The sequence below is a fragment of the Canis lupus genome, chromosome 6 (genome assembly GCF_011100685.1).
Source record: "Canis lupus familiaris isolate Mischka breed German Shepherd chromosome 6, alternate assembly UU_Cfam_GSD_1.0, whole genome shotgun sequence".
In the NCBI taxonomy this organism is placed as follows: Eukaryota; Metazoa; Chordata; class Mammalia; order Carnivora; family Canidae; genus Canis; species Canis lupus.
Window position 1 is genome coordinate 3,752,110 of NC_049227.1, and position 23,835 is coordinate 3,775,944.

The 23,835-nt window shown below is 40.0% G+C and overlaps 1 protein-coding gene across 7 annotated transcripts in view; it reads right to left on the reverse strand.

Moving 5' to 3' along the window:
* Positions 1-23,835, reverse strand: part of AUTS2 (activator of transcription and developmental regulator AUTS2) — a 1,128,325-nt gene that overhangs the window by 1,084,840 nt on the left and 19,650 nt on the right. The window contains exon 1 of one of the 7 annotated variants that reach the window (XM_038539032.1): positions 4,273-4,458. The exons of the other annotated variants lie outside the window; for them this stretch is intronic. Within the exon in view, the coding sequence (XP_038394960.1) occupies positions 4,273-4,443 (171 nt within the window). The 5' untranslated portion in view covers positions 4,444-4,458. Of the gene's footprint in view, positions 1-4,272; positions 4,459-23,835 lie in introns of those variants that run through there. 7 annotated transcript variants of the gene reach the window in all.

Genomic DNA, 23,835 nt, shown 5'->3' on the forward strand with positions numbered 1-23,835 from the left:
AAAAGAGATGTTGAAATCCTAATTGTTGGTACCTCAGAACATGACCTTATTTAGGAACAGGGCTATTGCAGATAGAATTAGTTAAGAGGGGTTATAGTGGAGTTACAGTGGGGCAGGGTAGGCCCTTCATCTCACATTCCCAATGTTCTACCAAGATGGCCACGTGAAGGGGCAAGCCAGGTGGCTCAGCGGTTTAGCGCTGCCTTCGGCCCAGGGCATGATCCTGGAGACCCAGGATTGAGTCCCACGTCAGGCTCCCTGCATAGAGCTTGCTTTGCCCTCTGCCTGTGTCTCTGCCTCTCTCTCTCTCTCTCTCTCTCTCTCTGTATGTGTCTCTCATGAATAAATAAAAATCTTTTTTTTTTTAAAGGAATTCTTTTTTTTTTTTTTAATTTTTATTTATTTATGATAGTCACATAGAGAGAGAGAGAGAGAGAGGCAGAGACATAGGCAGAGGGAGAAGCAGGCTCCATGCACTGGGAGCCCGATGTGGGATTCGATCCTAGGTCTCCAGGATCGCGCCCTGGGCCAAAGGCAGGCGCCAAACCGCTGCGCCACCCAGGGATCCCGAATAAATAAAAATCTTAAAAAAAAAAAAAAAAAAAAAAAGATGGCCACATGAAGACAGACACACTTAGGAAGAATACCATGTGACCACAAAGGCAGAGACTGGAGTCACACAGCTGCAAGCCAAGGACCACCAGAGACCAGAAACTGCCCACAAACTACCAGAAGCTGAGAAGAAGCAAAGGATTCTCCTACAGGTTTCAGAAGGAACATGGTTCTGCTGACACCTTAATTTCTGACTTCCAGCCTCCAGCACTTTGAGAAAATGTACTGCACTTGCTTTAAGCCACCCAATGAGTGGTGCTTTGTCTCCACAGCCCCAATCCTGGGAAACCAATACAAACTCCTACTGAGAATGGTGCTGGAAGTGTCTGACCATCTGATCTTTAAGAAATGGGCCACGGGTTCCAGAATCCTAAGAACATTTGTACAGGAAAAGACCTCTGAATAACTCTGTTGTTTTGAAGACAAGAAAAAACTGAGTTTCACAAAGAGTCTAAAATTCTCATCATTAAAAAAATAAATGGCTCTTATCTGCAGTGACAGTATTTTAGGAACACTCACTAAAACACCTGAAAAAATGAGACAGAAAACAGGTACCTTTTTTTAAGTGAGCAGACAAGAAAGCAAGCTCAGGGAACCAACATGGAGTGTCGACGAGAGCCTGGCCTCCCCGTTCCGTAAAAGGAGATAGGAACAGCCCTGGGACAAACACAGCTGCCGAAGTAAGTTTTAAAGAACCTGTCTCTGAAATCATCCCCATAGTCTCAATTCTTAGCCTCTGTTCCTATTTCAAAATTACAAGGTTCCCAAGAACCCTGACCTGTGCCTGTTTTGGTGCAACAGTATTTGCAAAGAGCTAATAATTGGAGGAAAGTAGTGAGGAAAAAGCTATCTGGTTCCACTATCCATCCATCCACCCATCCTTTAAAGTGTCTGACTATAATCCACAGCAGACATACTTAGCAAACTTTAAAATACAGCCTCTCAACATTGTTACAATTAAGTCACTCTGAAATGTCATGAAAAGCAATCTAGTCCCATTAAAATCTTCACACTCTCATTAAAAAAGCACTTACAGACTTGAAAATGTTCCTAATACATTATTTAAAGACACAAGATGTACAGTGACTAAAATCGTTGTATATGGAAGAATAGTAGCAGTCTACTTAAAAAAAAGAAAAGGTACAAATTTGTGTCATAATTGGGTAATTGGCAAACTATGGGTAGCAGTCAGGCTGTAACATACTACTTTTAAAAGAGGCTTGAAGGGTGTTCCCCTTCTATGAAATCTCAGTCCACTCAGAAGCCATCCTCATCACATCTTAGTTAATGGTCCCTCCTACTTCCTTCCAGGATTTCCAAGCCCAGAAAGAGGGAAGGGCAAGAAGGGGAGGGGGTGTGGGGAGATCCAGACCATTTCAGCTCACACGCCTGAGGCCACTAGTCATCACTGTAAAGTCCTGACCTCTGGTCAGTTTGGTCTCCTCCCTTTCAATTAGGGTCACTGCTATTTGTATGTTGCCATTCAGAGGCCTAAATGTGTTTTTACAGGCCCTAAATCCTCTGAGGGAACAGCAGGAGCCCCGGCTAGAAGTCTCTTTTCCATTCCTTCCTTCTCCCAGCATCCAAAATCCACACAATCCTCCTTTAATTCAGGAGCTGAGTTTTGAACACTGAGGGTCTGCCTCCTGACTCCTAATCCTTTCCAAGCCTAGAGATGCCACATGTCCTGGGGGTCAGCCTAACCCCAAGATGGGTTTCATAGGTGTAAATTTATTTAGCGTTTATTTCAATGAAATTACTGAAAATGCTGAGTTTGTATAAAAGATAAGATTTATGACTCCTGTTCTCTCTCTTCCACATGATTATATGCCAGTGTGTGATGCCTTCAGCCTCCTAACATGTAAAGTGAAAAGGATGGAATTCTCAAATCCTAAATCCTTCTTCTAAATCACTTTTGAGTCCTATTACAATTAAATGCCAGGTCAAAAAATGACCCTCATTTCTTGATGATTTTGATAACTATTATTAAAATATTTTTTTAAATCCTTGTTCAAGAATTCAAGATTTGTTTTCAAGCAGAAGGAAGATGGTGAGATTTTCTTGGTTCCTTTCCCCAATTCTCTTACTCACTGAGATCAATAATGTATTATACCAAACCACTGCTCGTATGAGGAATGAAACTGAAAAATAAATGTAACATGTTAGTCATTCTTCTACAGTTAGTCAAACTGTCATTCAGTGAGCTCCTATTACATGCAGAAAGCTTTAACTATTTCCTTCTTTCAGATACACATGAACATCCCACTTGTACCAAGGGAGAACCTAAAGAGATAAAGTAAGTTTACCAAAGTCAGAAAGTCAGAAAACTAAGAGAATAGTACTGAGCCCTCTGCATCACAACCGAATTTTAAAAGTTAAAAAAAAAAAAAAAAAAGAATGAATGAGAAAGAAAGGTAAGTAAGCCTCAGGAAGAGATTAAGAACTCACTGTAAGTCCCCACCATCAAGGCTTTTCACGGGCAACATTTTATTTCTATTAGATGCTCTTGTTTGGCAGTATAATTAAAAACAAAGGAAATGTTGGGGCACTTGGGTGACACAGTTGGTTAAGTGTCTGACTCTTGGTTTCAGCTCAGGTCGTGATCTCAGGGTCATGAGATTGAGCCCCATGTCAGCCCCTCTCCTTCTGGCCCTCCCCTCTCTAAAATAAACAAATAAATCTTCAAAAACAAAACAAAACAAAAACCAAACACATCGATTTTGGATCATCATTTTGCCCCGGGGGGGTGGGGGGGGAATCTAAGGGCCCTCCACAAACAGTTACTACTAAAGGTCAATAAAGAATAGAAATGGTTGAAATTAAACAGCACTCTCCCTGGTAGCTCAGGGGCTACCAGGGGGCCACTGTCATTCTGCCAGCTTTGTACTTCCTTGTCTACCTCTCCCAGACAGAACAAAAAGGTGATGTGGGGAGACTGTATTAGTCAGCTTGGGCTACCATTGGCCAGGGGGCTGCGCAGGAGGGGGGCTTCAATAACAGACATTTATTTTCTCACAGTTCTGGAGGCTAGAAGTCTAAAATCAAGGTGCCAGCATGGTCAGTTTCTGATGACAGCTCTCATCCTGGCATGCAGACAGCCACTTTCTTGCTGTCTTCTTGCTCTGTCCACATGGAGGACAGAAAGAGAAAGCTCTTTGGTACCTCTTCTTATAAGGACACTAAACCATCACAAAGGCTCCATGCTCATCATTTGACCCAAACCTAAACATCTCCCAAAAGCCTATTTCCAAATATTATCATAGTGGGGATTAGAGCTACAAAATATGAATCTGAGGGGAGCATAATTTAGTCTGTGGCAGAGATCTTCTTCAAAATAACTCAATGCTGCTACAATCCTCGAACAAACAGTACCTAACACCTGCAAATGCTGTGCTGGGCAGGCAAGCAAAAAAATGGTCTTCAAACCCTGCTTTCACCAGTATCTACGAAATAAAAAATTTTTTAAAGAGCATGGTATAAAGACGTTGTGGACCTGTAGCTTTATCTGAACAGGATTTTTAGTCAGTCAATGTTTACTGAGATAAGATGAAGTAAGATGTTTAGGCATACATTCACAGGAAAATATAAACAATAAATCTTAAACACGACTTCTGTCTCATTGTGTGGCTGACACTCTTAAGTGACCTCCATGATCCTCACCTCCTGGTGTCCATTACTCTTATACAATCCTCTTTCCTTGAGTGTGGGAGGGACCTCTGACCTGCTTCTAACCTGTAGGATACAGCAAAGATGACAGATGATTACATCACAAAAGACTGTAGTATCTGCATCTGCCCTACTCTCCTCTGTCAGTGAAGAGTGAGCAACCATGTGGGGTAACCTCACGGGACAAGGAAGTGTGGACAGCCTCAAGGAGCAGAGGGAGTCCCCAGGCAGCAACCAAACAAGGCCCTCGGGCTTACAGCTGCAAGGAAATGAATTCCACCAACAATCTGAGCAAGCCTAGTAGCATATCCATCCCCAGACAAGCATTCAGATGAGTCTCCAGTCTTGAGCAACATCTTGACAGCAGCTGTGCCCAAACTCCTGACCCACAGGAATTGTGAGATAATAAACAGAGGTTATTTTAAGCCACAAAAATACTGTTTGTGGTAATACTGTCATATAGCAATAGATAACTAACACAAGATGATTTTCTTGAGCGTACCATTTGAAGTGTTTTTAAAATTATTTTCCCTCACAAATCAACAATTGTCTGGGATTGTGTGGAAGTAGAAGTGGGGATGTTGTTAATCTGGTAAGGAAAAGAACAGGAAGGAGCCTGAAATAAATGTCTAGGATTGTCTAATTACAGAGCTATTTATAATCAGAATGATAGCATTCTGTCCACTGAGGACACTAAAATTCAGAAAGGTTCAGTGATATATCCAAGGATACACAGTACATTCATCATAAAGCTGGAAGCCAACTTCCCATAACAAGGCCTCTCCAACCAAGACAACCTTTTGTCTCAACTCTAGATGAAAACACTCAAAACATATCGCACATAATTCTTTCTACATTTAGGATAGCAAACCCAACCACGTATTTCCTCTTTAGTGAAGACTCTGCAGCACCTCAGTGAATATGGGGATGTACGCTGTGAATATAAAAAAATGAGATGAATTTGTCTTGATTCATGGATACAGACAAGCTTGTTTTGCTGTCCTTTTTTTCTTCCCCTCCAAATAAAAAACAGAGTAAGAACTTCAGTCTTTTGAGAATTCCAGGGAATCTGGTTTTACTCTGTGACATGTAGACTTACTGCTCCAAAATGGGGGGGGGGGGGGGGGGGGGGGGGGAGTAAATGAAAAAGCCATTTAACCTAAAAATGTATCCACTTTTAAACTTCTTGGGAATTGAATCCTCCTCAGAAAATCATGGAATGTCAGCATTGGAAGAGGCTGTGCTAATTCTGGTCCAACTCCCTCAGTTATTGGAAGGCTAGAAACTTGCCCAAGTCACAAAAGAAAATGAACTAGGAAAGTAAGTCAGGCTGGCTTCCTTTCGTCATTTCCACAGCACCATACTGGGAATGGCTCTGCCCCAAATTGCATATTGGCTACAAATATTTTAACAGGAAATGTCATCAATCAACACCTTGACCTTAGGCATCAAACACAACCACCGGGGCAGCCCGGGGGGCGCCTTCAACCTGGGGCCTGATCCTGGAGACCCTGGATCAAGTCCCACATCAGGCTCCTTGCATGGAGCCTGCTTCTCCCTCTGCCTCTCTCTGTCTCTCATGAATAAATAAATAAAATCTTTAAAAAATAAATAAAATAAAAAAACAAACACAACCACAAACAATACTTTGGGAAACAAAGTATCAAACTGAACTTATTCTTAAGACAGTCCAGGTAAAACACAGGATATAAAAGTCCTGCAAAAATGGATGATTACAAAATGTTCCCGTGAAATAACACTTCATGATGTAGAATCACTGTGCTCCTACAAAAATGCAACTGCCTTCTTGAAACTTAAGTCACATTTAGGCATTCTGGGTAGAAAAAAAAAAAAAAAAAAAAAGCTATGGAAAAGAGCCATACTCTCAGTAACACTACCACCTTCTCAGTCTATGGTTTGTAAAACCTGTTTTCATTTACTGATTTATGGAAAGTAACTTTCACAGTTTCAAAGCCTTGCCCCAAGTCTAAGCAAAACAGCTGATATCACAGTCTTTGTGGTACATGCTGTGCCTGTAGGCCCTGGACACGGAGAGACAGAGATGACCCTGCTGTGCCCTCAAATCATTCCCATACAAGATAGATTGTGATAAAGCCTATGATGGGTGTAAGCAAGGCTCCGATGGGATTATAGATGATGCAATTAATTCTAGAACCAGGAGAGCATGAAGAAGCATAGTTATTGAGTCTGGATCTATATAAGCAGAATTTTGTCTGGAAGACCTAGAGGGGTTCCAGTTAATTTGGTTTTGGCTTATTATATAAACAGCAACTCTGTTTTAAATTTGGGGGGAAAATACCATTCCTTTCTCTCTCCTATTTCTGCTCATTACACATTTGAGTATATTATTGCTATCATCTGTTTACAAGTCTGTCTGTCTGTCTGTCTCCACTGGACAGCCAGCTCCTGAAGGAGCAGACATAGACTCCTTTCACCATGATTTCCTGCAGCACCTGGCAGGGCAGCCCTTGACACAAGTTAAAACTTCACCATTCAACTTCCATAACTATAAATAGCTGTCAGGTCACTTGTAACTTCCTTTAATCTATCACCTAAACTTCAATTTCCAATGAAGCACAGTCATTTTTAAAAGAAACAGAAGGGGGAAAAAAAAAAAAAAAACAGGTCTACCATGATTTCACCCAGGGTTGCATGTTAACATATATGCTCTATCAGTGTTAATTATTCTTAAACCTTGCTGCTACTATTTATTCCATATTGCTACTGTCTAATCCAACTTTTCTCTTACACTGGTCAGAGCTCTGCAAGATATTAACAACTATCCCACCGGGAGTGGAAAGGATAGGATTCTAAGTTCAAATAAATTTGGGAAATGTTGGGTCAAATAAAGTTATTTTAAGGCAGAGATCTCATTGCTTTCAATATGCTACTATTAAATTTCGAAGAAACGAATGTAGTATTTATGGATTTTTCATTTAGTCTCAGCATATCTTGGTCCCATTCTTCTATAGAAGGTAAAGAATACTTTCTGAAAAATTTATTCAAGTTAACAGTATTTAAAAGTTGGAACAAAACAATAAATCTCAGTGGGACATCTTCAGCAAATACAAGCAAGACTGACAAGTGGATTCATTGTTTCATTCATGAAACCAATATTTACTAAGCCCCTGCACTATGAAAGACAGACAAAGGGCCTGCACTCACAAGAGCTTAAATCCAGTAGCAGGGAAGAATGCCCTCCATTCCCAGCCTGGGAGATAAAGAACTCTTTCTGGTCTCCCTCAGGCTGGACACTATTTCTTTTATAGCCCCGAGCACCTGGTGTGTGTTCCGTGAATAACTGCTAGCAGCTTGATCACAGTAAAGTCTGTAGACATTTTCTAAATTCCCATGAAAACCAATCAAAACAGCAATAAAATGGGCTGCTATAAATTCATGTTTGGTTATTTGATCGTGTGGATTAGCTTCTACAAAGGTATTCATTTTCACAGAATAATTATGCAAGACCTAGAAGGTACCTTAGAAATAATTCATTTAAACCCCGTTGAAATTCCTAAAAGGAAACTGAGGCTGAAGAGGTAAGGTGTTAACCAAGATCATACTGTGAATCCAGGAATACAGATTAAGATTGAGAACCAAAGACCATCAGTTACGTAAGGCTGCAAGAAATGGCCAAGACAGCAATGCCGCTGCTGTGACCATCTGCCACCTGGGCTTCTCTCCACCAAGAGTCAATAGTGTTATGAAATGACAATTCCCTGTCTATCTTTTCACTGTAAAAAGTAAGAAGCTGCTTCATCAGAGACCATTCTCTAAGCACTGTCACAACACGGCTTTCATTTGTCATAGCCAGAGCCGTCCTCAAAGAAGCCGGGAATGGCCTAGGCTGCCAGTAAAAACAAGCAGCAGGGTAGCACTGGGGGCCCTTGGGCACAACAACAGGTTTCAAGCCAACAAAACATCAAATAGTATGCTCTTTTAAAGAGAGATTAGGCTAGGGGCGCCTGGCCAGCTCCATTGGTGGAGTGCGCCAACTCTTGATCTCATTGATCTTGGGGTTGTAAGTTCAAGCTCCATGTTGGGTATAGAGATTACTTAAAAATAAAAGCTTAGAAAAATAAAAAAAATAAAATAAAGAGAGATTAGGCTAAATGTGTCCACTGTACTCAGAATATGAAAAAGCAGACTGTGCTTTTGGTTCTAGGTTTAGCCCACACTTCTCTCCCTAACTTGCTGAATGACCCTGGATCAGTGTGGCTAATTCTTTCCCCATCTGTAAAAGCAGCAGTTGGACTAGATGTTGCCATGGCCTCTGAGTGTCTCAAAGTCCGTGATGCTGGTGAACTTAGGCTATCAACAAAGAACTTGCCATCCTTTTCTTGAGCTATAACCAGTTTTGTTCTTTTTTGAGTCGAGATCTGCTACATTTGCATCAAGTACTGAATGTTACAGGACGTAAAATAGATAAGTACTCTCTGGGTACATTTTATTATACTTCCCTATCATTTAACATACAATAAAGAGATGTACTATGAAATATTATGGAACCTAAGAGTACAGTATCCCATGTTGGCCTAACTACCATCGTGTCTAATTTCCAGAACTTACAATTTTAATAAAACTCTGTAATAATTCACTAAGAAGGGGAAAGGGTTGTACTCACAGGAAAATATTAAAATACAGAAATGTTAAAACTTTTTAATTCCCCCGTCTCCTGGTTTGCCCTAAAACCAACTTTTGCTCCAGACATTATCTGGCACTGGCAAAATGAAAAGTTCCAAACAGGAAACTGAAAGTGTATTCAGGAGCTGCTTTCTATGGGAAAACAAGGCACATCTGCACCCCACCGTGAATCAAAGTACAGGTTGGTAAAGCAACAGCACCTGGCCTTGGGAGAAGACTTTGCTTTACCTGCCTCAGTTCCTGGGTAAATCCCTCATTTCCTGGGCAGGTGAGACCTTCACTTGGATCTCCAGATACGAGGTCAATTCAACGCATTTTGACATCCAGATGGCAATACGGCTTGGAGTAAATTAAAATGTCAACTGAGAATGAAAATGGAGAGGTGAAAATATGAAAGAAAGAAAGGGAAACAGAAATATGAGTTAAGAGTGTGCTGAATTTAAAAAAAAAATTGTGGCTGATGTTACTGGAGAAGAAAGGGAGAGGTTAGAGAAGCTGCACTATGCATAAAATGAGAATTTTACTACTGATTTTAAATATAATCGTACAAAGTACCCCCCTGGGAAAAACACACAATCCTAGTACCATAAGAATCTGGGAAAGACAGTGATGAGAGAGCTCTAACTTCTGCTTGGATCGTTAACTTGCTCTTGAGCAAAATGTCAATCTTTCTCCTGCATATCTATTCTTTTATTCATCCAGTGAACAATGAGCACCTGATATTTATCTGACTGCATGTCCAACATTCAGACACTGTAAATACAGCAAATAAGATTCAACATCAACTCTTGAGAATTCTAGCCCAGCAGCTTAGACAGGTAGGGAGCTTTAAAACAAAGCAGCAGATACTCTAATATTTAGACGAGGTGTGTGATGGCTTCTCCAAGGCTACCCCTAACGGAGATGCCAGAGTTTACAATCTTGCTCCTCTAACCAAGGCCTCTGCTACCTCAAGAAGGTACAAACATCTTTTCATACACTGGGCAAAGCCATCCACTTTCTGTTTTGACTTTAGTCTATTTCTTTAGGTCGGTTCTTATTCATATGAGAAGAGCTGTTTCAGAGTACTTCCCTGGGGAAAAGCGAACCCCTTCCATCTTAATGAAGCAGCCACTTGCTTTTTTATCCTATGCCTTTTCAAAACAAGACAATACAGCCTTATTAAAATAAGCAAAACTCTATTGTACTGTTCACCTAATGCTAGAAAAAGAAGACTTAACGAGGTTGATATAAATTTTAGGAGAAAAAAAAATAAAATAAAATAAAATAAATTTTAGGAGAAAAAGCAAAATTGCTGATCAGGATTTAACTCATCTCTGAGTCAAGGCTTTCTATAAGGCACACTATGTATCAAGAATAAACATAAAGCTCACTATTACTGCATGTTAATGTGAAAACTGGTCCAACTTCTGAGAAGTACAATTTGGCAGTACACACCAAAAAAGTTAAAAGCATGCATGCCTCTATCCAAGTAACTGAATATCTAGTAATTTCTCTGAAATTAATAATTAAAGAACTTAACAAAGATTTATTAATAAGTCTATATGTCAAATACTGGTTATAATATCAAAAACCTGGAATGGTTTTCTCTTAGTATTAAGAATACCCATGATCGGGCAGCCCGGGTGGGGTGGCTCAGCGGTTTAGTGCCGCCTTCGGGCCAGAGCCTGATCCTGGAGACCCAGGATCGAGTCCCGCGTCGGGCTCCCTGCGTGGAGCCTGCTTCTGCCAATCTCTCTCTCTCTCTCATGAATATATAAATAAAATCTTTAAAAAAAAAAAAAGGATACCCATGATCTTTATTTTCTTTACAATAAAATATGTGGCTTTTGTCATTTTCAAAGCTTTTTAAATTAGAAAATTAAAATAAGCAACAACATTTTAGTACCAAACTTGGTAGAAGGAAAAAAGAAAATGCAGCTGTCCATACCAAGGGAGAGCCCTTGCGTCCTGCCAAAGATAAATGTAAATTGTTTGGCTGTCTCTGCTACAACCAGTTCAATTAGCATCAAAACAAAGGCTCTTTAAAAGGCCACGCACACAGTGTATGGGCCGAAGTCTAATTGAGCTAGTTGTAAATTAATTACCTAATGTTGTCAAAATGGGCAAAAAAGCATTCATTCCCTTCACAGAGGGACCCGAAGCCGATCCTAAAGGTAAGCGAGAGACAAGTGTTGGTAGTGGCAAATGTTTAGTTTTTGAAAAATACAGCTACAGAGGCTTTCCAAGACATTGCTGATTCATGACAGATTTCCTTGCCAAGGCTTGATTTGTTAACATCCCCTCCTCCTTTCCTAGTGTAAGTACCTCCTTTGGCAGAGAAAATGATGCATTTCTATTCTCTCTCCTCTTAATCCTTAAAACTTCAGTTCAGAGATGAACGAATCAGTGCCAAGTATCTGAAAAGATGGGACGCTGAATTAGGGCCAGAACATTAATCCACAGTGCCCTCTGGTACTTCTGGGCTGAAGAGTTCATTTCAGCATTCCTAGTAAGACTGACCCGGAGTGCACAACACTACCCCGTCTTCCTTCCCCATCCAAAAAAAAAAAAACAAAAGCCACCTCATCTTACAAACTATCCATTTACTCTAACAAAGCATCACCAGGCTAGGTCAACAATTGCGGTATGTAACTGACAACCAAATTATTACTCTCAGGCATATCCCAACCATCACAAAATACCTTCTTAGCCTTGAAACTGGCCGTTTTTTTCAAGGAAAGAAATGAGGGAGTCCTATGGTAAATAAAGCATGAACATCTTCCTTAAAGATGCCATTTCAGTGACTTGAAATGAACACATGTATATCCCAAATGAGTAAAACTCAATTCCCATTTTGATTTGCAAGCACACAGTCAATACAGAATTTGCCAAGATGATGCTTTTGAATGACCTTACCGTTTAAGAGCTCAGACTGTGAGCAGAGACCTGTATACCTGGAGGGTTATATAAACTTAGTTTCGTTCCAATTCAATACACATGATGACCATGAAATTAAGTAAACAGTACCTATGCCTGAGTTCTTTAAAAAGAATAAGAATGTATAAGGAGCAGATACAGACTTTGAACCATGAGTAGATTTACTCAGAACATTTTGCCTTGTAAATCATATAATCATAGTATAGTCTCTTTGGATGGAGACACCACAAAGGTCACTAATTCCTGGCGTTGACCCCCATCACAATAATCCAGGTGAGTGATAAGTGTGTTTGAATGTCCTCAGCAACTGCAATTCAAGACATTGAGAGAGCAGTATTAGAAATTTATTTTTATATGGAATACCTAATTGTGCCTCTAATGGGAGTAGGAATGACCACCTGGATCTAAATCCCTCTTCATGAAATCAACCTTGCCAATACTTTAAGGTAGCCACCAGGTATCCCCTAACCCACTTCTACATGAAAAATGTTCCCAGATCCATTTGTCACACAGCAGGGTTTGTGATGAACTCGTTCACAATTCTGATTCCTCTCCTTCAAATCCACAAAACCTAAGTTTCAAGATAACTGATGACAGTCATCCATTCATTAAAAGCCTCCAAAATTCCCTCCACCCAAATACAACTGATGAGAGTGTACTTCATTAGGACAGGCTAAGGGTAACATCCATTTATCTATTTAATTAGCAGGTATTTATTGTAGGGATCAAGTCTGTCATGAGATCTCCTTTCTTTTTCTTTTTTTTAAAGATTTATTTATTTATTTACTCGAGAGAGAGAGAGAGAGAGAGAGAGAGAGAGAAGCAGAGACACAGGAGGAGGGAGAAGCAGGCTCCATGCCAGGAGCCCAGTGCAGGACTCAATCCCAGGACTCAGGATCGCACCCTGGGCCAAAGGCAGGCGCCAAACCACTGAGACACCCAGGGATCCCCTCCTTTCTTTTTAAAAGAAATAATAGGGACATATGGGTGGCTCAGTCAGTTAAGCTTCTCACTCTTGATTTTGGCTCAGGTCAAGATCTCAGGATCATGAGATCTAGCCCTGCATGGAGTCCCACACAGAGCCCTGCGTTGGGCTCAGTGCTTGGCATGGAGCCTGCTTGTCCCTCTCCCTCTGCTCCTCCCCACCACGCCACCATCACCATCACTTGGCACTCTCTCTTTCTGTCTCTCTCTTGCTCTCAAATAAATAAAATCTTTAAAAAAAAGATAATTCTCAAGTCTCACTCCATTTAAATATTTGTCAAATGAAAGTTATTGTGTATATATAAAATTGTTTGTAATGGAAATTCTAAATGCTTAAGGTTTGAAAGAACTAAAGAATATAAACTGGGTCAGCTCTATATGAACATTGAAAAAATAACAGAATATAGAATAAGCCTAAGGGACAGACTTGCCAACTCATTTTTACATTCCTATCTTTCTAAGCATCTATCAAGTTCTTATTTCAGATTTAGTCCATTTTCTGGTATTTCAAGGGTCCAGGACTCAAAGGTAATCAAACACATCCTATCAATCAAATATTTACTGTTATGTTCAGTGTGGTAAATAACAGCAAGATTATAAAGATCTAGAACACATAATTACTGTCCAGTAAGTTAAAAATTGACTTATACAAAAAAACTTTTCAAAAAATAACAAATAATGCAAGACAGTATATACCAAAGTTCAAAACAGGTGATACAGACAGCTAGCTGAACTACCTACAAAAATGTCATAAGACTTTGGTGACAATAATGGCCTCTAACTCCCTCCTGGCCCCAAAAGAACAATATCCAAATAAATGGACAAAGAATTTTACCCATTAATATTTAATTCCACTGACTGCCCTCTTCGTCCAAATCTATCCAACCCTAAAATGTAGCACTACCAGAACTGCAAGATTTAAAGAATTTTTGTTCCCCAAAGAAACATATGAAGTCACAAGAAGAGAAGAGCAGAACTTTAAATAAAATTGAATTACAAAGTTATCCTTAGGGATAAGAATATAATACATAAGGGGTTCTAGTATTTTAGTAAGTAAACCTTCTACAGCAGTTCAAGATGGACTTCTCTAATATCTAATTCTGTTCTGTGATGAACAGTGTTACTTGGGGATTTTAGAAGCTAAGGTAGGATGAGTGAGCAGGATGGCTGGTAATGTTATTTTGGAATTAAGCAATTCAACGGACATGCTGGTGATAGAATGCAACATAAATAGGTTAGTCTTTAGGTATATCCATGGGGTGAAAGCTGTTATCGATAATTCAGCTAATTATGTATTGTAAGAAGAGTGGGCTGGACTTGGCCTATGTATCCTGGCTAAAAAATTCTTCAATGAGACTGACCACAAGGCTGCTCTACTGTGAAAAGCTCTTTAACATTAATTTTGATGGAGTTCGGGATCCCTGGGTGGCGCAGCGGTTTGGCGCCTGCCTTTGGCCCAGGGCGCGATCCTGGAGATCCGGGATCGAATCCCACGTCGGGCTCCCAGTGCATGGAGCCTGCTTCTCCCTCTGCCTGTGTCTCTGCCTCTCTCTCTCTCTCTCTGTGTGACTATCATAAATAATAAATAGAAAAATTAAAAAAAAAAATTTTGATGGAGTTCACCAAATTGCTATTTTCCATACCCCTTGGTCTTGTTCTGACCACACCCCAGGGGTGGGTCTTTAAATATTTTAATTGAGGCAGAAAACAGGTGCAATCCTCAAACTGCTATTGCCTCTCAAAAGGTCAAAAACATTGTAGGTGGCAACAGAAACAGTGCCTTCTTCCACAATTTCCAGAACAGCTGTACAAGCGCTAGACCTGGGTTCTTAACCTTTTATGGGTCACTGACCCCTTCGAGAGTCTGATGAAAGCTAGAAAAACGTGTGTACACAAAATCTCCTGCCCATGACTTTTGGGAAGTTTGCAAATCCTTTAAAACCCCACCAAAAGTTAAAAAAAAAAGTTTCTAAGCCAGACTGTGAACCCATGCAGGGGCGGAGAGGGGAGAGCAAGGATTGTGTTCTAATTCTGATTTTCATGCCCAGTCTTATGAAAATCATTGCCTTGTGAGTAACTAATCGTCATCTACTCAAGACATGGATAAATGAATAAGAATGGATGAATTTTTAAAAACAGTATTACAGCTCTCTTAGTGGTTTCCAAAATATGATTAATCAAAGAATCACTCAGAGTGCTCTTCAGAAGAGATTCCTGGCTCTCACCCTCAGAGAGATTCAGATTTAGTAGCTCTGTAAGTGGTATTCAGAAATCTGTTTTTATAAAGTTTCATGATGATTAGGAAACCATCCTTAACTCAGCGAAGGAAAACTAATTTTTTCCCAATGTGTTATTAAAGAAGGATATATAAATCCTTGTGTTGCACAAACAAAAACAAAGAAACTGCCCAAAATGCTCCAAGCGGGCCTGACAAGCTGTTAAGTGCCAGGGTTTACAATCCTAATACTTTTTTTAAAAATCTGATTAGTGTGTTTGGTGGTTTGTTTGTTTTGTTTTCCCTGAAAGGTCACACTGTGATTCACAACCAGACCAGACATTTACTCGTAGCTAGTTTACAAGCTTACAGCAGCCAGTGAGAACTCCTCGTTAGAAGACCAGCTTTGTTAAACCTTCCTGACAAGTTGTGACACCACAGATTCAAACCACAAAAAAGGAATGAATATGCTCTAATTTAGAAAAAAATTCTTGACCTGGATGAAATTCTGCTTTACAATAATAAAAATATGTTTTTAACGGAACATATGCCAACACTTTACAAATTGTACCCAATTTGTAAAATCTCATGATTAAGAGACTAGGCTAAACCAACTTGATCAGGTGCCTCCATTTCCTCTTCCGTACAAAACTGAAAATTTTAAAATCCTGTTCCCTTTCGCATTCCCATTTTCCACAGCTCAATAAGATTGTTCATTCCTCCCTTCCTTCACACAATAATGATGCTAGATCCCAGACTGTGCACTAGATCCCAGTATCCTAGCACCCCCACCCCCGGTACAAGGTGAAAACTGCAGACAACAGGTCCCTGCCCTCCTGTTGCTCACAGTCTACTGTCCACAGTTATTTTAGGAAATTACTTCACGAAAACAACCAACTCCTTATTAGAGCCCCTATATGTCATACAGTTTGACAACATGGTAAGTCTAGAGAAAGAATCAGAACTGATAGTTTCTATTGGGAAGTCAGGACATCTCCTTGTGGTAAGAACTTCCTCATCCCAGTAACATGGCACATGTGCTGTAGGGAACTGGAGCTCAAGGGAGTCAGGCTGGAGTTCTAGCCTAGGCCCAGCTTTCTGTGTGACCCCTGGTTTGAACCAAGTAATGAGAATCTTACATACCTTTGGCTTAGAGCTAAGTGGTTTAGTTCACGAGTATTATCTTCCAAACAACCCTGAAGAGGGGAAGAACTAGGACACGGTGTTATAAATAATAAAATATGCTGAGAAAAGTTAGGTAAGGTGGCATGTCTTGAAAGCAGTGGGCTCAAGACATAATAAGTCTAAGTTCAAACTATGCAAGCATTACATAGACTCAAAGAACTGTACAGATTCAAAGTTTGCTCTAACAGCTAACATTGTATGAGCCCATGGAGCAGAATGTCATCATCTCATTTTACGGGTCTGGAGCCCCAGTAGTGCCTTGTTTGTAGTAGTACATCTTGTATAAAACAGCCACTTTCCCGTGTTCAGTCCCAAGGAAGCTCACCATCACACCCCATTAGCTTTTCATATACTACTTCCCTCTCTCCCTACAAAATGGAGATGATCCACCTTTCTCAAAGGGTTGTTGTAAAACGTAAGACAAAATGAAATGGTTGAGGGGCACCTAGGTGGCTCAGTGGCTGAGCGTCTGCCTTAGGCACAGGTCACGATCCCGGGATCCTGGGATCAAGTTCTGCATCGGACTCCCCCTAGGGAACCTGCTTCTTCTCCTGCCTATGTCTCTGCCTCTCTCTGTGTGTCTCTCATGAATAAATAAATAAAATATTTTTTTAAAAATTAAATAGTTTATATAAATGTAAAGCTAATGTTATTAAGAGTTCAGTCATGAGATGTGAAGCGCCACCTCAGGCAGGTCACTGAGTATCTCAGTGCCTTGCTCCTTATCTGTAAAATGGGGATAGTAAGAGTAAGAACTTGAGTGTTATGACAATTAACAGTGCCTATAACAGAGTAAGTGCTCAACAAATGTTCATTAACATCATTATAAACTTACTCAACATTCAACTGCCTGTGAGCTGCTACCTTAAGAATAAATTTTCACTAATGCTAAAGTCAACAGAAAAGATCTTGGTGATTCAGTGTACTTGCTCACAAATACAATTCTTTTAAATTAAGAATTAAAAATAAAATTTAGAAGATTAAAAAGCTGCCTCTATCTCCTGGTCTAACTTACCCACAATAAACCCAGGCTCCAAACACACCTCAATTAAAGGATGGTCACTGGCAGTGCCCTGCTCTCTGCAGCCTTTCACACCTCCAAAGAATGTGCATAAACAGTCTTCCTGCTTCAGAGGGCTGTTCTGAGAATAAACTGTTATAAATGCCCTTTGTAATCTTTTGACAATGGTGCAACATAAGCACACATTATTGTAGGCATTATAAATTAAGTATGTGGTTACACATGACAATACAAGAAATGTCTAAAACATCTTTCTGCTCCTCAGCATCCAATTAAATTGCCATTTCCCCTAAGAATTCTGTTGCATTATCCCATAAAAATGACACCAGCACTGACACCACCACCATCCAAAATGTGCTGTACATGGTCGCAGCACCTAATAACTCAATCCTCGCAACAACCCTGCATTACTATTTTTCCACTTCACAGATGAAGACACAGAGGTAACAGGACACAAACCTAATAAGCTGCAAAGCTGGGAGGTGAACCAACAAGGGATGGAACTCCAGAGAACCTGCTGTTAATCCACACAATACCATGGTCTCCAAAAGCAAGATCACTCTTCACAAACACCCTCCCCCTGCTCTTCATCCACAAGATACAATGGGCCTCTGAAAGTGAAGTCTTTCTTCATAACTACCACCCCTGCCCCACAGAATGTGCCTGTACCTAATAACACAACTGCTTTGGACATTTCGGTAACAATAAAGCATTTGGTTTAACCGCTCTGTGAACAAACCTAGTCTCCAGGAGGGGGGCCCCTTGCCTCCCTGTATTTATATAACCCCATTCCTTGTAAACATAATGTTGGTGCTCAAGAAAATGATGAATGAATTAATTAAATGAGTTACCACTGAGCATCTTATCATTCAAGGAAACTCAACTCTTTTTACACTTTCTATATTGCACTTTAATATTAACCTGTATTTAGGGGTTAATGTTTTGCTTTTGTTTTCTTCCTAAGCAAAACTAATCTTATTTTCTCTGCTCAGGCAATACATTTCATTAATTACTAATTCAACAGACCAAAGAAAAACAGGCTATTCAGCTGTCAGATCACACAAGACCTTTTTAATACTTCAGTCTCGTGGAAATTTTTTAAGCAGAATTTTTTAAATCCCATTTCTGTTTTAATGACTTAAAAAAGAAACTGCCCTTATGGGGGAAAGGAGCATATAAAAGGTAATAAACATTTAATGATCCAATAATTGGTTATATCAGAGCAATCACTGTTCAGTAATTAACTTCCCTTTTGGTTTGTTCACTTGATATTTTTAGCACCTTTGATAGGTATGGAATTATCCATATTATTTATTTCATACACTAAAACCTTTTGGAGAATCCCAAAAACACAACAAGGTTTCCAATCACCCACATTCATCTTGGTAACTTTCCAACGTGGCCTTTTAAAAAGCCAACTGGTTTTCAAAACCCAGAGCAATCCAAGCCCTCAGTACAGAGTGGGCACCAAAGCAGCAGAAATGGTATTACTGCTAAACTGTGGGGGCTGTGGACATGGCAGCAAGGAGAGGTTAAAGGGAAACACAACATAAAATTAGAGCTTAAAAGATAGCAAAAAATAATTAAATCACACCACCAGGAAAGAATACAGTGAACAGCTGGTATGTTGTTACTATGCAAAATTACAATTAAGCTCAGGTTAATGTCATTTCCAACTAATTACCCACAGTCAGTTGGAAGAGACACACACTAAGAGATTTCACTTTACCTATTCTAACAGTTCTCCCTATGTATGTGTCTCTGCCAGCCACACAGCGACAAGGTTCCTCACAGTTTTTTTAATGTCACAGCTACACAAAGGGCACCCGTTTCACTTCTGTCAAAGGGGTCACCTCTTAGCAGTAGATGTTAGGAGTTGCTAACATTTCAACACCTCCCTGTGGTCACACTTCTCTTCAAGTAACACTTCATTCACACCGAAATCATGTTCATAGCATCTTCTCCAAAGCCTCATTTCCTATGTTCCAACCTCATGCTTTCTCCTCCTACCCTTGCCTTTCCCTGTCCAAACCCTTTCTATAATGCCTCTTATGAAAAGGAACAGTACTGGTCACTTCACACTTGGGGTACCAATCATTCCTTATTCCTCAGGTGCTTGAACACACCTCAGATGTAAAGGATTACAAGTAACACTAACTCAGTTTTTCATCTGCATGCATTCATTTTAAAGAGACCCACCCCCATCCAAAACCAGAAAGGGAACCCACCAGCACCACCATGACTATGATTCCTGTCATTCCACTGTCCACTATGGGTATCTGCCCAAATGGCAAGAGTCTCTCTGGTCACTGCCATTTGAAGGGTACTTGTACATAAATAAGCACAATGGGACCAAGTGTCATACAGGCTGTGTGGCTTCCACATCTGACACCACACACAGAACTACTTCAACACCAGAAGCACCATTTCCTGTAAAAAGAGTCAAGCTCCTCTGAAAGACCTTCCTGAATCTACCTGCGCTAAGAGTTGAAGGGGAGAGACAAAGATCCTACAACCCAAAGCAAGAAAGAATCTTCTAATCTAAATCACTCAAGCTCTATTATCCATACACCTTGGGCACTGCCCCAACGGCATGCAGCACCAAAGTGCATGACACTACCCCCTCTTGCTTCACATGCACCTGAAAGCAGAGGTCAGATAATTTATGTTACTTGCACCTCTGAGAATCGACCTGGTGAAGAGGATAAAAAGAAGGGCCAAGGGGAGAAAATGGGCAGTAGTTTCTTTGCTACTAATGGACAGATAACTGCAGAGTGCCATAACAGATTTCAGTTCCTTTGTGCACACAGGAATATTTATGTAATCAATGTACTGTAACAAAACAAGCCTCTGGTGTACTTTTGGAAAGATGGAAAGCCATTCAGGCAGTGTGACTGGAATCTTGTCACCTGTTCAGTTGATATTAGAGATAACCAGGATGGGGGAGTGTGAGGTAGGGCAGGGGAGGGGGACAGCTCTTACATCCATAGAATCCATGTGCCTGCCCGGGAAGTACAGATGTGCAGCGGCTGGCACGTAATTATTAGTCACTACAGCCTGCAGCAGAGGACAGCTATCCCTTCACATGAACTCAGCTCAAGCACAGGACTTGCTCCAGGTCCCTTTACCACAAGCATCTCCTTCCAAAGAAAGCCCTCCGTGAACTTCTGGTTTGAAATGCTCTGAATGGCAAGCAAGGATCTGGAGAAGAGATTATTCGAGGGTAGAAAGAGAAAAAGGTGGGACTTCTTTTATTTTTGTTAACTAAGAAGGCATCTTTCCTCCTGTACATTTGGCTACTGAGACATGTTTACCAGGCTACTCGGGGAGTAATGACAAGACTCATTTGTTTACTAGAGTTGTAACTGCCAGCACTGGAAATCTGTCTTTATACATTTTTCAAAACTATCATGAGAATATTTTCAGTGAATTAGATTTCAGAAAAGATAGACCTTAGAGCTTAATCTTGATATATGCTGTAAGCGTTAATAGGCAGTCACTGTCAGGAACTGATTTAAAGGCCGAATCAAAACAAAGGTAAACCATACAAACTTAACATTACCAAAACTTACAGAAATGATAACAATTAAGAAGAAACTAGTACAGAAACTCTGAATGCTTTTTTCATTTGTACCTTATGACAATGTTTTATCAATCTTTACTTACGTGCCTAATTTTGAGGATTTGAAAAAAAGTGATGGAACCGTAAATTTGAAGAAATGTAATAAAAATCAAATATTTTTGGCAATGTTCTATTTTCTTACTTGGGTCCTGGTTACTTGGGTGTTCATTTTGTGATAATTCCCTGAGCTGTACACTATACTGATTTCAGGAAATGTTCTACTTCATAATATATAAGGTTTTAAAACTAAATGGGCATGAATGTTTTATTTTCAGAAAAGGTTTGGTAGTATAAAAATTATCTTAAACCACTACTATTACCTCTGCCCCATGAAAACACTCAAAAATATTTTCTAAAATAGTGATTCCAAAACGTCTGTGCAGGGGGCTTGCTGTAAAAGAACTCCTGGGGGAGGGGGCCTGTGAAAAATATGTGCCAGGGCCACACAGCAGGGATTAACTTTCAGTAGATGAGGAATAGGGCCCAGGAATCTGTATGTTTAACAAGCTACCCTGGGGGTGAACATGTGCAACCACAGGTTTCAAAACCACTGCACAAGGCAAGAAGAACTTGTGTTTCCCAACAATCTGAAACCACTCCATCTCAATTCTCCATACCCAAGATGGGTGACAAAGTGTAATATTTAGAAAAATTTTACAGAAGCTTTAAGTAATGGAAAGGGTACGCAGATCAAATACAAAAAAAAAAAAAAAAAAAAACACCTGGCTAATAAGGCTTTCGTGAATACTCTTCCCACAATTACATCTTTCCTAAAAGGAAGCTGATACTAAATTGTAATCACTAAGTTACTCCTACTGCAAACCTCATCCTGAAAATTTAAGACTAGAAACTGTGAAATCAAATTACTCCTCTGTGGCCACTTGGGATTTGGAGTCATTGGCAAAATTTGAGACTGTGCTTTTCCACAGCACTTCAGGGAGCCTACCCCTACTCTCATCATCATCACTGTGGCACTGAGAGTTTAGATTTCCAGAAGTTTAGGACAAGACCAAAGTCATGTATCTAAAAACTCAAAGACAGCTAGAGCCCAAAGTTTCTAACCCTAGACAAAACTCTGCTACCCACTATAGACCAGATTCCCATCAGGCACTTCGGAAGGGTTAAACAAAATCCACATTTCCGCTTTCGAATTCATATTCTCTAGTTTTAGATAATCACATTAATCTGGGTTGGGAGCAGGGCAGCAAACTAAATTTTGCTTTTGGGCATGCACAGACAACAGCAATTCAAAGATAGAAAGAGCACTACCCTGGGGTCTTTTATCGGAGAGCACAATCAGGGAGCCTGCTGGATAATTTGTTTTAGAATACCAGAGCACTTGTTTTTAAACAAAGAATTAGCCTAGGAAAGAGGTTACAACAAAAGGAATCACAGTACCCAAAGAAAAAACAAACAAAAACAAAAACCCAAACACCAAGAGTCAAGGTGGTTCTTTCCATCCTCCTTTTAAAATCTTATTTGCCAGACAAGGAAATGTAACTAAAGAAGGCGTGCATTTAGGTCTTTTTTAACTTTACCCTCCGGTGGGATACAACTAAATTTAAATCTAAAAAAAGAAAAAGCAAACACTTGCCCTTCCAGGAATCCTCAGATCAAGCAAAACTCAAGTCTGAGAACGGCTCTTGTATTTATTTCCTCTAAATACTTTCACTCCACTTTTTTAAGTATGAGAACCAAAGATTAGAGAGACGTCCTCAGGATTAGGTCAAATAACCACACAGGCAAATGTTAGTTTCTAAAATGCCTACCACCCTCCTCCCTAGGGCAACATCACACAGTACCTAGCTATTTTAATTTAGCTCATCCACAGGAGTGACACAAATTAAGTTTATGAATTTTTAGTTCAGTTCAAAAAAACTTTTTTAATGGAACCAATATAGCGCAGTGGGAAAACCAGTGACCTATATATTAAGACAACTTGGGTTGCATATCCCAGTCCCACCACCAACTCACTAGGTCGTACAGAGCAGTTACATAACATAATTTTCTAGATCTCCATTTTCTCATCTGTAATAAGGTGACAGCCTACGGGAAAGTACTAATTCCTCTAAAAACTTGCGTAGAAGGGGAAGGGATTAAAAACAAGTCAAAAAGCCCCATTAAAAAAAAAAAGCATCAGAATAAAACACTTCAGAAGCATTTATTTAGTCCTGTCCACTTGAACAGTGGTTCAAGTCAGACTCTGAAGCCATAATGTATGGGGTCCACCACTCACACACTGCATGACTTTGGGTGTAAACTCTGCAGCTGCTTCCTCTCCTCCAAAACAGGGCTCTTACCTACCACATAGGATGACTTCTGTGTGAGGATTACACAAAACGATTTAAGCAACTGCCACAATACCTGGCACATAGCAGGCACTCGATAAATGCTAGTTCTCATTAGTATTATTGAATATACCAATACTGAGTTGATGGTGGAGATAAAGTTGACATATAATTAAGTGCTTTCATATCCTTCCTAATCAAAGGAGAAATAAAAAGATCTTCTAGTCTACAAGAGTTTTAGTGCAATCTTCACTTCCGTAAACTCTCAGAAAGTCCCTGCCCTTATTCCCAAAATAAGTTCCTGTGGGTAGGTACACAAAAGTACTGAACTCTCTTCACCTGGCCACAGTCCTGGAGGACTCACAGATTTCTACACACACACACACACACACACACACACACCCGCCCCCAGGAAAGCCAAAACTGGAAAAAGAAAGTACTATTATCCTTTGAGCCACAACAAAAAAAAAAAAAATCTCATTTCCTAACCACCCTTTCATACACTGCAAAGTCTACTTTAGCACTCCAAAAACTGATTAGAAAAAAAAAAAAAAAACCTATATTTGCTTTCTTATTATTTTAGAAGATTCTTTTCAAACAGCTTACAGGTATAAAGAGTCCTTTATATGATGAGATTTATTTTTCCTTCTTTAGTCAA